General features: G+C 45.9%; 1 protein-coding gene and 1 non-coding gene across 2 annotated transcripts in view; one reads left to right on the forward strand and one right to left on the reverse strand.

The window, feature by feature from the left end:
- Nucleotides 1-3945: 3945 nt before the first annotated feature.
- The window catches only part of Dusp16 (dual specificity phosphatase 16), a 77335-nt gene continuing 64474 nt past the window's right edge, over nt 3946-16806 (reverse strand). Inside the window, exons 6-8 of the mRNA XM_060384305.1 lie at nt 15688-15847; nt 9011-9134; nt 3946-7538 (exon numbers count right to left, since the gene is read on the reverse strand). Coding sequence (XP_060240288.1) covers nt 6365-7538; nt 9011-9134; nt 15688-15847 — 1458 coding nt within the window. The 3' untranslated portion in view covers nt 3946-6364. The remainder of the gene's footprint in view (nt 7539-9010; nt 9135-15687; nt 15848-16806) is intronic.
- On the forward strand, nt 16185-16324 carry LOC132654420 (small nucleolar RNA SNORA48). Its single transcript, XR_009592072.1, has one exon. It is a non-coding gene; the product is annotated as a small nucleolar RNA SNORA48 (small nucleolar RNA).

The following is a 16806-nucleotide window of genomic DNA, read 5'->3' on the forward strand; positions in this document are numbered from 1 at the left end:
ACTAGGCTAAGCTGACCTTGTGGCCACATCCTGCCTCTGCGTCCCTAGTGCTGAGGGTACAGGCACTGCTTTACCAGCCCTAATATGTCCAGTATGTTCCAGATGACTAAATAGATCAGGATTGTTCATTTCTTCAAAGCTGGAAGTACCCAGGCAGGCCCTGCCACTTTCCGGGTAGCTTTGGGTTATATTCTGCCTCCCTTCTTGGGGCTGATGATCTCATTCCCCACGTGGAAGGGGTGAGGTGGGCTAGAGAGCTTTGGGGAGCTGCAGCAGCAGGCTGGGAGTGTGCCATCATCTTACCTCTTTTGGGGTCCCTGGTGAAGGTGGTCTCATGACTGGCCTTTAGCCATTTCTAGAGCAGTTCCCTGGAGGTACAATTTAAACCAGGTGTTCTGTAGCTCAGAAACCTATTAATCCCCCTCGGAGGTTCTAGAGCATGTCACGGGTGAAGGAAATGGCAGCCTGCATTAAGCAATCCCTCCAGTGTTTTCAGCATATTATCCTTCTGTCTCATGTCTGTGTTCAATTGTCAGATAACTGAGGCTTTAGCTCCAGACTGAGTTCTGATTCCTTCACCTTTCCCCCCATAATGTTTCATGCTGTTTTTGGTTTTTCATGCAGCTTTATATTGTTTCCACAAAGCGTTGGAATGTGATGTGGCTAGAGGAAACACCGTTTACCTTCAGAAGTAGTTTTGACTTCCCTTCTATGTTTCAACTGGACAGAAAGTTGAACAGTAACACAGTACGCACTCATCTCTTTACCTAGACTGGCAGGAGACATGTTTAAAGCCACCATGGTCATAGTCTCTCCTGGGGCTTGTGGATTACTTGGAAGCCAGCTCTCTACACAGAGACATGCTCACAAACCTTCAAAGAAAGAAGGGCTAATTGTCCACAAGCTGTGTGAACAGTGCAGGCATCAGGCACCGCCCTCGACTTTGCTTTGCTTAATGAGGGCCTGAAGTGCCGCTTAGACTCAGGCCCAGAGGCTGCGCTCCCCTGCCATCTCCTTATTTCACGGCAGAAGGGTTGTGTCAGGAAAGAAAGTTGGAGCAGGCAGCTCTCTTTTTCTTCTAAGAAATTATGGCCAGCCAGAGCTTGTATTAAGGGTCCTCCTACTTTAACTTGGGTGAGTGAGGTGGTGTGAGCTTGGCTAAGCTAAACCATTTCCCAGAAGCCCTTCCTGGTCTACTTTGGGGTGGGGTTGGACACCAGTGACCTTTCCATGAGATTTAGAGGAAGAGGAGCTCAGTTCAGCCCTGTTCTACCTTGTACAGAGCTGCTGGGGTGCTGCAGCCTGGGGAGTTAGTGTCAGCTTCTCCTTTGAGCATTCATGGCACGTGGATGAAGGCTCTGCTGTAAGGAGAAGCTGCTGAGGGCTTCTGGGATCCTCTCCCAAGGGAAGCTGGGAAGCTGAGTGATACATCTGTTATGTTGTCTGTGATGGCACCTGGCCAGTACAGGTTATTGTGGAGCTGTCAGAAAGCCCTGGAAGGAAGCTTCTATCCTTGGTTTTTGGTAAGCCATTTTTATTTCCCTGACCCCTGGGACTACAGTTTGGAGCTAGTGTCCCTCAAAGGCCCATTAATGTGAAAGGCACAGTCCCCAGAAAATGGTGCTGTTGGAAAGAGGTAGGAGATGGGCCTGGTAGAAGGAAGTCAGGTCACTGGCAGCCATGCCCTTGAAGACAATAATCTCCCATTCTCTATCTGCCATCAAGTCTGTGAATCAACTCTAGTCATCTGTTTTGGTTTTTGAGATGGGGTTTCACATAACCCAGGCTGCTGGCCTTGAACTTATTATGTAGCTGAAGGTGATCTTGACTTTCTCATGCTACAGCCTCTTTCCCCAAGTGCTAGGATAATGGACAGGTGCCACCACACCCAGCACGTGGGGTGCGTACTTACTTGTTCCTAGGCGGTGAGTTCCCAGGGTCTCCGTTCCTCCCTCCCCTCCTTGCTTTTTAAACCAGAGTTCCACCGTGCCTCTGAGAATCGTTTTGCTTCCCTGTGATGTGCTTGTCTGTATTTAGGGACGAGCACTGCACTGACTGTAGGCTCTTTACTACAGTGAAGGGGGCCTTCATGCTTGTTTTATATGCAGGGTGTTTTTAATACACGTAGGGTAGTGTTAAAGCAAGAGGTAATGAGGTCTGGGGGAGCACACTTCTAGTCCCAGTGCTTGAAAAGCTGAAGTGGGAGGATCATTGTAAATTTAGGGACAGTCTGGGCTAAGCAGAGTTCAAGGACAACCTAGACTACATTGTAGATTTCATGTTTTGCTGGCTACTTTTATTTATGTCAGTTTGAAAAGTCATTTGCAAAGAGGGAACTTCAACTGAGAAAACACTCCCGCTAGCTTAGCCTGTGGGCAAGTCTGAAGCTCATTTTCTAGTTTGATGATTTGATGCGCGAGGGCTCAGCTCACTCAGGTGTGGGCACTCACCCATGGGCTGGCGGTCCTGCGTTCCATAAGAAAGCAGGCCATGAGGAGCAAGCCAGCTGCATCAGCTCCTGCCTTCAGCTTCCTGCCCTGACCTCCTCAGCGATGGACCGTCATGTAGAATAAGCCAAATTACCCCTTTCCTCCCCAAGTTGCTTTTGGTCCTGGTGACTTTGGTTCCCTCAAAGTCATATGATTAGCAATCACACCTGCATCCATGTGTACATATGCATGCATACTATTATAGAATTTCTCACCTTTTGGAAGTCAACTCCTTGGGACAGAAAATACCTAACTGGTGCTGTATGCAAAGTAAATATCTGATGAGTCTCAGGAGCTCTGGAACAGAGGAATGGTTTCATTTGGTTGGGTTTTGTGGTTTCTTTGGTTCAAGTGCTAGCGAGTCAAACCCAGGGCCTTGCACATGCTAGGTAAGCACTCTACCACTGAGTTACATTCCCAGTAATGAAGTCTCTGTGTAGTCCTGGCTGGGCTAGAACTCTGTTCCTGCCTCCCTCCCTCCCTCTCCATGTGTGTGTGATAGAACTTTGTGGAACTGGTTCTTCTATCTTGACATGGGTTCTGGGAATCTTGACATCAGGTTTCCAGGTCTGCAATGGCAACACCGTTACCCACTGAGCCATCTCACTGGCCATGATTTCCTTTATGGCCATTACTGTCTGCCTTGTACTGAAAGCATCTCATCTCTATAGTGTGTCCTTTTGAGTCAACTGGCAAGGCTAGGCTTCTAGTATGATCCAATGTCATTAAGGTATATGTGGCATGGAGAACAGATTTTTTGGGGGGGGTTGAGATCGGGTCTCATTAGGTACTGACTGGCCTTCTAACCTGCTGTGTAGCCAATGACCATGAACTCCTGGGGTTTCTACCTTCATACCCCGAGTGCTAGGATCGCCATCATCTGCCACGTCTGCTTTCTATAGTGCTGGGGACCAAATTCAGCGCCTCATGAATGCCAGGTAAGCACTCTACTAGCTGAGCCTCATTTCAGCTTCTGAGAACCATGTGTAAACGCTCTCCTTCCTCAGTCTACCCTGTAAGGACTGAAGTCGCTTATTTGTGGTAGGTGCACATGCAAGCAGCTGTCGTTGTGTGCCCTGCAACCAGGCAGGCAGGAAGGCCCTGGCCTAGGGATGCAGGTAGGAAGGCCTTGGCCTAGGGATGCAGGCCAGCATCTGCCACTGCTCCACGTGAATGGCACATGTGATGTATCAGCTGCCATTTCCACTTTATATGAGTTTTGAGACAGGGTTTCTCTGTGTAGCCTTGGCTGTCCTGGACTCACAGCGATCCACCTGCCTCTGCCTCTACCTCCCTGAATGCTGGGATTACAGGCGGGCATCACCACACCCAGTGCTGCTTCCATTTGAAGTGGTTAAACTCACTTATGGTCCCATGACCCCCTTCCTTTGCAGCTTAGACAGACAGCATGCTCCCACCAAGGCTGAGAGCTGCAGGGAGAGGTCACTTCTCACACTTATGTATAAACAGGTACCAGTTCTGATTTTATTTTACCATATTAACATACATGACACATCAAAATGAGAAATGCACAAGTGAACCATTCAACAGCTTGCCTTACTCCAAAGAACACTATATTCATATTAAACATTTATACAGTCTTTCCACTCCAACTTTACAAATGGTCTAAACAGTTTCCAGCATTTCTCACAGAGTCTAGGTTTGCTCATTAAAATCACTGCTTTGTGTCATCCCAGTAGACTCCAGGCTTCCCTGTGCTCCCACGAGGAGAGCCAACCCCCACACCCCCACACCGTGCCTCAGAGGCAGCCCTTTCAGCATGGTAGTTGTGATTCCAAGAACTGACGATATGATGAGTGATGAAGGACTGACAGTGTAGTGTGTGGCTGTCAGCTGTGGAGGAGGGGCCGCAGCCCAGAGAGCCCTCCCTATGTGGCATAGGCAGTGCACCGCCCAAAGACACTGAAGCCAAACCCCCAATATTCTTGGAACACACTTAATGATGGAGCTGTTGCTTTCATTCTTAACTTAGGTCTTACCAATGTGACCAGATTTTAAGATGGTGGATTCTTATATGTTTAGTGTGTGTACACAATGTATCAAAATTTACTGTGAAGCTTTGAGAATTTTTGATTACATAAGAGATTTTGATGTCTATCTAAAACCACAAATTACCGAACAGACCCTCAGAGTGCAACCTGCTCCCTGTGCAGTGTGTGCTCTGCCTCTGTCTTCTGCCCAACACAGCTTATCTGTACCGAACCAGTATGTCCATGAGGCTCAGAATCCTCATGACCAGCCTGTCGGCTTGGAATCACGTCATTCTATGCTGGTTTTAGCAATCACTATAGGAAACATTAAGTCACATCCTAGTCAAAGGACCGTCCATTTCACTAACATAGAAAAACCTGAGACATGAGTCAGCCCCTAGCTACACTTACAGTAAAGAACAGTGACAACCCCCCCCCACACACCCTGCTGCCGTGAACCAAGGCCTTGAGGAGGACTGTGCTCTAGAGGGTAAGACGCAACCAGGAAGCTGCAGGGCAGGTAGGTACTATCACGTACACACTTGGTCTTATGACCTCCTGTTCTCGGCTGCCAGGATTGAGTCCACGGTGATTGGATGCCAGGGACTGAGAAACCACTGTGGGCTTCCACTCTGATGTGTCCCTTCCTCAGAAAGCATGCTGGGATACCTTTTGAAAAGTGCTTTCCTGTATTCAAAACTAAACAAAATTCAACACCATCTTAACCTTTCTAGTATGCTTTATTCTGAATAGTTCTTGCTTACTAAAGCCCGTGGTAAGTTTGGAAGTCTGAGAAGATTCTAGAAATAACCAAAGTGGGGGTGGGGGAAAGCCACCAAGGAAATCAGTTTCCTGATTCAAGTTTTACCTTCCTAAATCTTCCCATAGTTTTATTTCATGTCATGAAACAGAACTAAAAAACGTCTGTTTTGGCTCAGAACCTAAAGGTTCTGTCACTTGGCTACCAAGCCCAAATGACTCATATTTATCTCTAAACCAAGTCTGGTCAATTTAAGGATTAACGGTCCCACTTTAGATAATTCTTTGTTTAGTGTCCCATCCCTGGCTTAAGTCTCCAAGCTACCCGACTGGCCAATCTCTGGCTAAGCTGAACTTTAGCTGGTGTCCCCTCGTCATTCAGATGAGAAGAGGGGACATGGCGACTGCTCACCAGGCCCCCTGCAGTTTTGTGCAGACAGTCTGAATTTGTCTGGAAAGTGACACGTTACCTACTTATTCACAATGCCTAGAAAGTGGGCTGCTAGACATGGTAGTGGTGATGGCCCCAAATGTCTTGTCTGAGGTACTGGATTGGTTGTAAGTAGATCTGGGCAAGGCTCCTAATAGTTCATCCAGCAGAATGATGCCCGTGTCCTTCAGCTGTCAATCAAGCTTGGATTTATGACTCAGCTTTGGACGGGATCATTTCTCTCGGATTTACCATTAGGGTCTGTCCCTAGAGGGTCTTCCCGCCTGACCCACAGATGGCTCAGTCTCAGCGCTAAGGTCACTAGGGAAGGGCCTGGACAGAGATGAGTTCTAGATCTTCGTTGCACACGAAATGGGAGGATTTTGTCCTCTAACATTAAAACAAAAACAAACCTTGCTTTTGTAGGAACAAGATGTGCAATCCACTGAACAAAATCTCTTCTCCTGGCGGGGGAATTCTAACATCTACCCTTCCACTCTTTTCTGAGAGAATTAGCTGCTCTCAGTGCAGGTGTTGAGAGAGCAACTGTGTTGATCCGTCTCTTGCTTTTACACCGTAGCTCTATATTCCAAAAATATATATGTATATACATATACATATTTCAGATTTACAGGGAATATTTTTTTGTGAACAAGAAACAAAACTGTCAACAGAAGTTCTGAGGCTCTTTCTTCTCAGGAGACCTCAATGATTTCCATGCTGCCTGAAAAGCTAGACTGGCTGCCCACTTTCCCCAGCTCTTCCCTTGACCTGTTCTCAGACATGATGCTCTCTCCAAATTCCATTTGGCAGCTTCTGCGTTTAAACTGCTTTTCAAACGGGCTCTCTTCATGCCAGCTCCGCCTTGAGTCAGCTCTGTCACTGGGCTTCTGCCGCCTACGAACAGAATAGACTTGGTCACTGCAAGTGGGCAGCTGGCTACAGCTGTAGGCAGAGTAACTGGGGTTGCTTCCGTAGATGGCTGAAGCCGAGTAGAAGTGTGATGGCTCTGTGGCAAAATACCAACTGTTGGTCAGTGAGGGGGCAGAGGACTGGGGGGCCAGAATGTCCGAGTGCCAGCCCTTCAGGCCAAGCCCTGCAGCAGACTTGGTGAGGTGTTGCTGGCTGGTGGAAAGGCCAAAAAGGAAGTTGGTGTGGTAATTGTCTTCCACACTCCCACTCCGATGCAGTGGTGAGAAGAAGGACCTCTGGGTGGACCCACTACCGCTGGTTCTCACTGAGTGCAAGCGCTTGCTCGGGCTCTCCGAAGGCCTGGTAGCTTGGGGCTGCTTGGGGACATGGGCCTCCTCTTTGTCTGGGCTGCTCTCTGGAGTCTGTTCTGATACCTCCTGAACGGGGGAGAACTGGCATAGCTTGTTGGTCCCATCCAGTGTGGCAGAAGGTTTGTAGTATTCCAAAGCATCCTCTGACGAGAAGCCATGTAAAGATGCTGCCACACTGGCTGAATACGAAACAGATTTGATATCAAGAGAGAAGGAACGCTTGAGCTTATTGCTGTCTTCCAGCTTCTCTGAGGACAGCTGGAGCCCGCTGAGCGCCTGTACCAGTGAGCTGTCCTCCAAGAGGGAAGGCTGTAAGCTGGGCACACTGGCAGGATGCACAAGCCTTTGCCCGGAAGCCTCTGAGGTAGCGCTGCTGGCACAGGGTGGACTGAGAGGCAGCGCGCTCTTCCATCCGCCCTCTGAGGCTGCAGGCACTGGCTCACTGGGTTTGTCCAGATGCAGCAGCTTGAGTTTGCTCTTTGGCCCTGACATTCCAGTCTGGTTCTTAATCATCTTCTCATAGTCCATGAGTTGGCCCAGGAAATTAAAGTTGGGAGATATCGTAGGTCTTTTTTCTTTCACAAATCTGTAAAGAGGATAAAGCAAAACCCCTGAGTTTTACAACTGCACTCTCTCTTGAGGATACTCAGAGAAAGTGAGAGTATTACTAACCCCTCCCAACATGTTGGGAGAGGACTCATTTACAAGTCCAGGGTCAAGGTAGAGAACAGCTTGTCGGGAGAGCTGTGGCGTGGTGGGATGCGTGCTGGAGGCCTCCAGGCATCTTATTTCCAAGAAGCCACAGCTTCCAATGCAGTGGACAAGAGGAGTCTTTCCTCAACCCCAGGGGCTGCTCCTCTCCCTGCCAACACACCAGCACAGCAGTGCGAGGCCATTCATCAGCTTGAACTTTCCAGGACCCCCTCTTCATCACACTTACTTCTCAACACATTTCCCGTAAAGAGATGGCACCAGATGGCAGAGTGTCAGGGCACCCGGTAATGGATTTCTTTATATTCAAAATGACAGACTATGAAGTGATCTCTGGGTGCTAAGCGCTTTGCTACTATACTGAATTACTCAGTCCTTAACCTGTGTTAGCTTGATCAGGTCACAAAGTCCTTAAGTTCACTTGTCCCAAACCATATGTCTACTCAATGATGGAGTGGGATTCAAAACCTGGACTGTCTAATGCCTGGGTCCATTTTTGTGATCACCATGTTAAAAGTTTATCAAGACAAAAAACTCACATAGTAAAACTGTGAAGTGATATGAGGGTGTGGGCCTTCCCACTTGGCGTCAGCCTAAGCAGAAGGATGACAGGAGCAGAGGCCTAACTGGAGAGAGCTAGTGTGGAAAGGAAGAGCACCCTCCCTTCTAGTGTCCAGAAAGACAAGCTGTCTGAGCAGCTTAGTTCATTATTCCAGAATCTACATTTTTAGAAACTCAAATATTAAAAGAAGTAAACACAAGGCATCTAATTCTAACTCTTATATGGAAACAAACTACTTGCTAACAGGGCATGCAGTAAACTCAGACTCGTTATCACCAAAGAAGATACAAGTCCTCGGCAATCCTGCCACTTTCTGCCTTTTCCTTTGAGCCAAAAGGAGAGGGCAGCTTAGTCAAAATTACTACCTGCAAAAGCTGGCCAATTAGACAGGACAGAACATTTTATTCAGATCTCATACATGGGTGCATCGGGCTTTTTCATCTCCATAGTACAGTCAAGCAGAGCAGACTCAGGTATTGTGTGAGCCGCTTTCCCCACTTGTCAATCAGAAAAGGCCATGCTTCTCTATCGAGGGAAAGGAATAAACTCTCCTGATCTATTGTTACTGAAAAGTAGTTGAGATGAATAGCACAGTAGGCGAGAATGAAAGCTAAGCAGAACTATACTCTTCCTCAGTCTCTGCAAGACCATGAGTCACTAGCAAACTGTGATGAGTATGACCAAAATCATCTTGGTCTACATTCATCTGGTTACCCATCTTCATAGCTATTTCCGTTTCAGGGAAAATGAAAAGCAAGTCCCACAGGCCATGTTCCTGCCCTTACCTGTAAGCCTCATCTAGAGACATGTCCATCCTCTTCATAATGTAGGCGATAGCGATGGTGGCGGAGCGAGAGATACCGGCTAAGCAGTGAACCAGCACACAGCCGTTGGAAGCTTTTGCTTTCTCTGTGGGAGCAAATTTAAGGAAAGTCACTAGGAACTTTCTCAGTAAGAAAATCTTGTTCTCAGTATCACTCTGAATGGTACTGTGTCTTCACCTGAAACTTCAAAGCAGATCTCACCTATGTAGCCTCCTAGTTATCCTTTGGTGGTGTTTATAGGAGGGATGGGGAAGGGTAGTTCTCCCATCACTAACATATTAGGAGTGGTTACAGTGCAAAAGGGTTATTAATAAACAATGAGTTAGTACCTCAGATTGTCTGGCTCTTATTTCAGAACATTTGCGTATGTGTATATAAGAATGCAGGTGGAAGACAGAGGTCAACCTCAGGTGTCATTCCGCAGGTGTGCTTTGTTTAGACGGAGTACCCCACTGGCTTGGAATTCACCAAGTAGGCTAGGGTGGTGAGCTGGACTGCCAACAAGCCTCGGGCATCCTCCTTACTCTGCCTCCCCAGTACTGGGGTTCCAAGCAAGCACCACCAAAGCTATCTATCACTTTTCCATGATTTCTGGGAATCAAACTCGGGTCCTCATGCTTACACAGCAAGCACTTTTAACAAGCTAAACTATCTCCCCAGCTATCTGCTTAACTCAAAAAACTAGAAAACAAAAACCAAAACCACATACATGGTAGAGCAGAGTTCTCTAACAGGAAGCGGAGTTACTAACATACTGCATTGTTTGGAACATGGTAGAGAGACTCATGGCTACGATTAGAAGCAAAGCCAGGGGTTCAGACTGTGCTGCTCTCTTTGCCGATGAGAAACTTCAAAGCTCACATGTAAGAGCAGATGACATTACCCCAAACAGCCTGGAAGCAACAAGCATTCTAAGCAGAACCACGCCAGATTCTGTTCTGAGCTAGTTCACATGTGCTCAGCCATAAAGCTGTTGCCATGGCCCAAGTCCCTCCCTTTTCCTTTGTGTTTTTGTCAAAACTGAGATTTAAAAAAACAAAAAAAAAAATTTTTTTTTTCTTGATACAGGGTTTCTCTGTGTAGTCTTGGCTGTCCTGGAACTCACTCTATAGGCCAGGCTGGCCTTAAATGCAGAGATCCACCTGTCTCCTGAGTGCAAATTAAAGGCGTGTGCCGTCACTACCACCAGCTGAGGTTCAATTCCTAAAAATGATCAGAACACAAGGAGCCTGCATTGGCCAGTGAACAACAAACCCAGCCTTGCAGTCTGTAAGACAGACTTCTAACAGATGTAATTTATTATTCATTATATTTCAAACAATTGAAGAGTAAGCAACAAGCAGCCTCCCTGCTAGAAAAGGAAGCCAACCAAAAAGAAAGAAGCACAGCCCACACTGACACACAGAACCAGGCTAACACAAATCACACAGGGGCCTGCATGTAGGTCCTGCATGTAAACCCGCCACCACACTTCTCTCTACCCCACACCTCTCTCTTCTTTGGTGAGAGGTGCAAAGCTAAGGTTTCCACTTAAAGGCAGTTCTGATTTTCTGCCACAGCCACTGTACTTTTCCTAGAATTTGGTTCTTCCTCCTTTTTCTCTATCTCAGTGTGTATGGGTGAATGTGGATGTGTGGACCCTAATCCCCAGCTGGAAGCTGCTCCAAACTCGAATGAGAAGCAGGCTCGGTAGTACAGCTTGAGATTGGGGACGGAGATACCTCCAGATGATCTGTTGTTGTATAGGATCGTTTTGGAGATTCTGGGTTTTTTTTGTTTCTCCATATGAAGCTGAGAATCTTTCTTTCAAGGTTTGTAAAGAAGTGAGTTGGTATTTTGATGGGAATTGCATTGAATCTGTAGATTGCTTTTGGCAGGATGGCCATTTTCACTATGTTAATCCTACCAATCCATGAGCACGGGAGATCTTTCCATCTTCTGATATCTTCTTTAATTTCTTTCTTCAGAGACTTAAAGTTTTTTACAACAGGTCTTTCACTTGCTTGGTTAGAGTCACCCCAAGGTATTTTATGTTATTAGTGGCTATTGTGAAGGGTGTTGTTTCCCTGATTTTCTCGGCCCTTTTGTCTTTGGTATACAGGGGGGCTTCTGATTTTTTTGAGTTGATTTTGTATCCTGCCACTTTGCTGAAGGTGTTTGTCAGCTAAAGGAGTTCTCTGGCTGAATTTTTGGGGTCACTTAGGTATACTATCATATCATCTGCGAATAGTGACACTTTGACCTTTTCCTTTCCGATTTGTATCGCCTTGATCTCCTTTAGTTGTCTTATTGCTTTAGCTAGGACTTCAAGTACTATGTTGAAGAGATATGGAGAGAGTGGGCAGCCTTGTCTTAGAAAGACAAATGGGAGGTGCATTGGACATAGGAGAAAACAAGCAACAGGACAAGAGCCTACCGCAGAGGGCCCCTGAAAGACTCTACCTAGCAGTGTATCAAAGCAGATACTAAGACTCATAACCAAACCTTGGGCAGAGTGCAGGGAATCATATGAAAGAAGGGGGAGTTTGTGTGATGTGGAAAGGATAGGAGCTCCACAAGGACCAAATATATCTGGGCACAGGGGTCTTTTCTGAGACTGACACTCCACCAAGGACCATGTATGGATATAACCTAGAATCTCTGCTCGGATGTAGTCTGTGGTAGCTCAGTAACCAATTGGTTTCCCATAGTAAGGGGAACAGGGACTATTTCTGACAGGAACTCAATGGCTGGCTCTTTGACCTCCCCACCCCCCAAGGGAGGAGCAGCCTTGCTAGGCCACAGAGGAGGACTTTGCAGCCAGTCCTGAAGATACCTGAATAAAACAGGGTCAGATGAAAGGGGAAGAGGTCCCCCCAATCAGTGGACTTGGAAAGGGGCAGGGAGGAGATGAGAGAGGGAGGGTTTGGGAGGGAATGAGGGAATGGGATACAGCTGGGATACAGAGTTAATAAAATATAACTAATAATAATAATAAAAAAATGAAAAAAAAAAGAAGAAGAAGAAGCAGGCTTGGAAGGGCTAAGGGAGAAGTGCAGGGCAGAGCACTGCCTGTTGTGTTCAAAGCTCTGAATTCCTTGCCCAGCACATGGACCAAAATCACTTGGTTTCAGCTTTGGTCATTCTGAGTGTATTTTCTATTATTGCTAATGACCCGGGCTGGAGAGGCCATTTGGTGGTTAAGCGCACTTGTTGCACCCCCAGTACTCACACTGCAACTCACAACTGTCTGTAACTCCAGATCCAGGGTATTTGATGACCTCTTCTGACATCCTCAGGCACCAAACACATACATACATACAGGTAAAACATGCATAAAAATAAATCTAAAATAACAACTTTAATGATTATCTAAAAAATAGATTATAAGAACCTATCCTGGTCCTGTTCTCACCCTCGAAATGGAGAGAATACTAGCATATATTATGCAGGCAGTTAATAATATCTGGCACATGTTTTTAAAGCAATTTATGAAAAAGTTGGGGGAAATGGCAAGAAAGCTCAGCAAATAAAAGTATTTGATACATAAGCCTAATAACCTGAGTTCAAACCCTGGAATACACAGTAGAAGAAAAGAACCAGCTCCCCAAAGTTGCCCTACAGGGCTTCTACACTCATGTGGTGGCACATGTGTGCCCACACTCATGCATCACATACATACAATAACTAACAATAAGATTAAAGCTTTTGAAAGAGGTTGCAAAGAAATAAAACTGACAGCTGAACAGCCGGCAGCTTGAGTACCAGCAAAGTCACAGAAACACAGAAGATTCTGCCTCCAAGTGGAAGGTGAAAACTAACCCTAGGAAGTTGTCCTCTGACCTCCACAAATGCACCATGTCCTGCACCTGCTGTGTCACATGCACACCTATACTCAATGCATACAAGCAAGTAAACAAATAATTTAAAAAACCTGACAGTAACATGCATTATAATGTTGATGGTGGATTTTCTTTTTTCCCATCTATTTTCTGTATTGTGCTCATGGTGTGTGTGTGTGTGTTTTACAACTATGATTTATCTGATTTTTTTTTAAAAATTAAATCTAAAAGTGCTTATTCTAGAGTGGGCTCATTTGCACATAGGTCTTAACAGACTGACTGCTAAGCCAAGTCTTCCAGTAAAAGCCACACAAAGACCTGGCAGAGGGTGAGGGATGTGCCCGGGAAGCCCCACCAGTGCTCACCAGTGTAAAGCTCTGCTCTGGCCCGCACTCACACGCCATGGTAACTGAAGTGAGTGCGTCTGTGTGCGTGCACGCTTGGGAGGGTGTCTCTTGGGAATGTTAGGCTAAGAGACACTGTGTAGGAAATTAAGGAGCCTGCAAGTTCTAGAGGAGGAACAAGAAGGTAGAGCTGGTGGAACTGGAAACAACAGCAAGTTTGTACTACAGAAATTCAAAAACAATGCTTAGGTTTTGTTTATTTTTTTTTGTTTTTTAAGCGACAGAAACCTTTGTCTCAACAATAAAATAACCAAAAAGGAGAGAACTGAAATGTTAAAAACTGAGGACCTACTGAGAGTGAGGAGTCAGAGAACTCAAAAAAGGAAGTGAATGCCAGGGGGTGGTTAGAGCACAGATCTACAGAGGGAGAAAAGCAAGAAATACATGGCAATCTTCAAATACTTGTTAGTCAGAGACAGTAACCTGCGCCTGTAGTCCTGCTACCTGGTTGGGGCAGGTGTCTAAGCCCAGAGTTTAAGGGCAGCCTAAGCAGCGTAGCAGGAGCCTGTCTCAGAGGGGCAGGAGTAGAAAACAGAAAGATATAAACATTTCTTCAGAACTAACTCTGACTGAGTACTCTGCAAAGTGTTTGGGGCATGTAGATTATCTGCTTTAATCCTCACAATATCTCTACAAAGATCTATTACCTTCAGCCTCTATTTCAGAAGACAGGCACAAGGGAGTTTTAATTAGTTACACACAGTCACTTAACTGATAATCATGGAGGCAGTACTCAAAGTTTGGCTCCAAAGTACATCCTTTTAATCAACTCTCTATGTTGCCTCAGACTTGGTGGGGGTGGGGCTGAGTAGGAGCCAAAGAGACCAACCATGAAGAGGGAGCAGGAGCTGGGCTCCTGTCTCTGAATCAACTTGATATTCAATGGGAACATTAATAACTTTTTTTTAAGGGTGAAAAAAATCTAATGCTATGCTGAATATACTTCTTAGAGGTACAATGAGAAAATAATAGTTGGAAGAATTTTCATTATGATTATTTTAATGTGAACTGTTATAGCCTTTAATCTTGAGATGTTTTAAAGAACAAGTCCTAATTAATGATATATTTCTGGCAAACTGAAATTCTTAAAAAAGCTGGGCACAGTGGCACAGCTGTAATGTCAGCCCCTCAGGGAGAGGCAGGCAGATTCTGTGATTTCGAGGGCAGTCTGGCCTACAAAACAAGACCAGGACCGCCAGAGCTACACTGAGAAACCCTGTCTCCAAAACCAAAAAGCAAAACAAAACAAAAAAGAAATTCTTAAAAAAAAAAAAAAAAGAACTATTTCAGAATTACATGAAGCTTCAAAAGCATTACCTGGAAAATGAAAACTATCCCCGGGAATCAGTGTAGCTAATTTTGCTTTTTACAGGGAAAACTTAAAAAAATTACGTTTATGTACGGGTGTTTCGTTTGCATGTGTGTCTGTGCAGCACCTGCATGCCTGGTGCCCGGAGAGGCCGGAAGAGGGTGTCAGATCCTCTAGGGCTACAGCTACAGATAGTTCTAAGCCACCACGCAGGTGCTGGGAATTGGACCTGGGTCATCTGGAAGAGCAGCCAGTGCTCTAAACTTATGAGTCAGCTCCCCAGGCCCCATTCTCCTATTTTTAATTCCAATAAGTAATTCATAGTATTGAATTATGTGGTTGAGTACTCAAAATATGTCCCTATTGGGGGAAAACAACAAGACATCCTTCACGGAGTGTAAACAGTCAGCAGCACCTCATTTTGCTGCTCCTCTGCTCAGCTAGCCTTCAGAGTCAAGTACAAATCATGGAGATACTACATTCTGCAGCATTTAGACTAGGTCACAGAAGCACCTGTGAGTTATGGAAGCTCCTGATGAGGCCAAAAACAGAATAAAGTATGTTTCAGACTAACTTCTGTCACAACTCCTCCATGTGCAAATATGTGCTAGAATTTCACTAGACTCAAAACTACTAGAAACTGTTGATGCATGGATTAAGCCTCAGGAAATACTGTAACATATAAAAGGATTTCAAATGTAATGGGATGCTTTTACAGGACCTAAGTTTTCCCAAGGAAAGAAAGAAAACACAGCAGCAAGCAAGAGGAAATATCAAGCAGGTTTATAAAATGGTTTCAAAGGATTTAAAAAGTGGGAGGGTGAGGGTTATTTCTGGAAGCTTAACTGCTTTTTAAATACTTGCAAAACAGAATCACAGATCCTGCAAGGCTTTAACCTTGCTGCTGTTAAAAGTCAGCGAGCAGGTCACAGGCCAGTCCCTTAGGGACAGCATAGCACACATCACATTGACCATTAAATAAGTAAGCGACATCATGTGCTGTTTTCAGACTTGAAATCTCTAGAAGAGGCAAAAGGGGCGGTGTCTATACCTGTCTGTGATGCTATGATTCAAAGGGCTTGTCTCTTGGCTTGAGCTACATACCAATGAAATCCACAGACTTGTCCAGCCATGGGAGAATTTTCTCACAAAAGCTGTCGTTCACAGGCACTCGCAGGAAGTGAGACTCAGGTATGAAGTCAGGCTTTGGACAGGTATTGCTGGCATTTAACACATAGCCAATCCCATTCTGTTGCATCAGCTCCTATAGATGGAAAGAACATTTAAAGGAAATCATTTTGTACTAGGAATCATTTTGAGAGATTGATGTTTAATACAATGACAGATATTATCAGTTTCTTTGCATATAATGAAACCTAAAAATTCAATGAAACTTAGGTTTCTTCTACAGCGAATTAAATTGAAAAATAAAGTAATGAGTCCAGAAACCCATATGAAAAGCTAAGTGTTGTGGTGCCTGTTTGTAATCTCAGTACTGGAGAGGAAGAGAAAGACAGATCCCTCACTGGCCAGCCACCCTAGCCTTCTGGTGAGCTCCAGGAGAATGAATGACCCTGTACATCAAAAAGCAAGCTAGACCCCTCCCCTGGCAATGGGCAAAGAGACACCTTGTTCGTGGTGGTGTTCTATCAGTCAGGGCAGAGTTGACAGCAGTCCTTTATTCATCCTAGCTTGAGGCCTGGCTTGGTGGCCAAAGCTGTTTTATGCCTAGGACTCAGGAAAATCAAATCAAACCAAAACCAGGCAGTGCAGTACAGAAGCAGGAAGACAGACGGAGACCTGTGGGCTGCCATGCCAACCACAGCCCTGCCCTCCAGTGCACACAGGAGGCAGGCCATAGACACACACCATGCAACAGGAACAGAGGATGGCTCCCAGGAGCCCGCCAGCCACAGGGCCAGCATGCAGGGGGAGCCACCTCAATGAGCGAATACATGGTGGAGAGATGGGAAAGAAAGAGAAGAGGAGCCGCTTGAGCATGTGAAGAGAGATGAACTGGAGACTCAAGGGTGGACAGAAGTGGCCTGCGGTGAGTGGCCAGCCTTACCACCTGAGGTCATGTGAGGTCCCCGCCCAGGCTGCTGCTGAGGGCCATGTCCAAGTCTGAGGCTATGCAGTGGCAGGGGTTGTCCATGGCTCTTATTACCACTAGAGAACATGGGGACATCCTTGGTTGGGACAGCCACATGTCCAGGGGCTGTG

This window comes from Meriones unguiculatus, chromosome 5 (genome assembly GCF_030254825.1).
Source record: "Meriones unguiculatus strain TT.TT164.6M chromosome 5, Bangor_MerUng_6.1, whole genome shotgun sequence".
Taxonomy (NCBI): Eukaryota; Metazoa; Chordata; class Mammalia; order Rodentia; family Muridae; genus Meriones; species Meriones unguiculatus.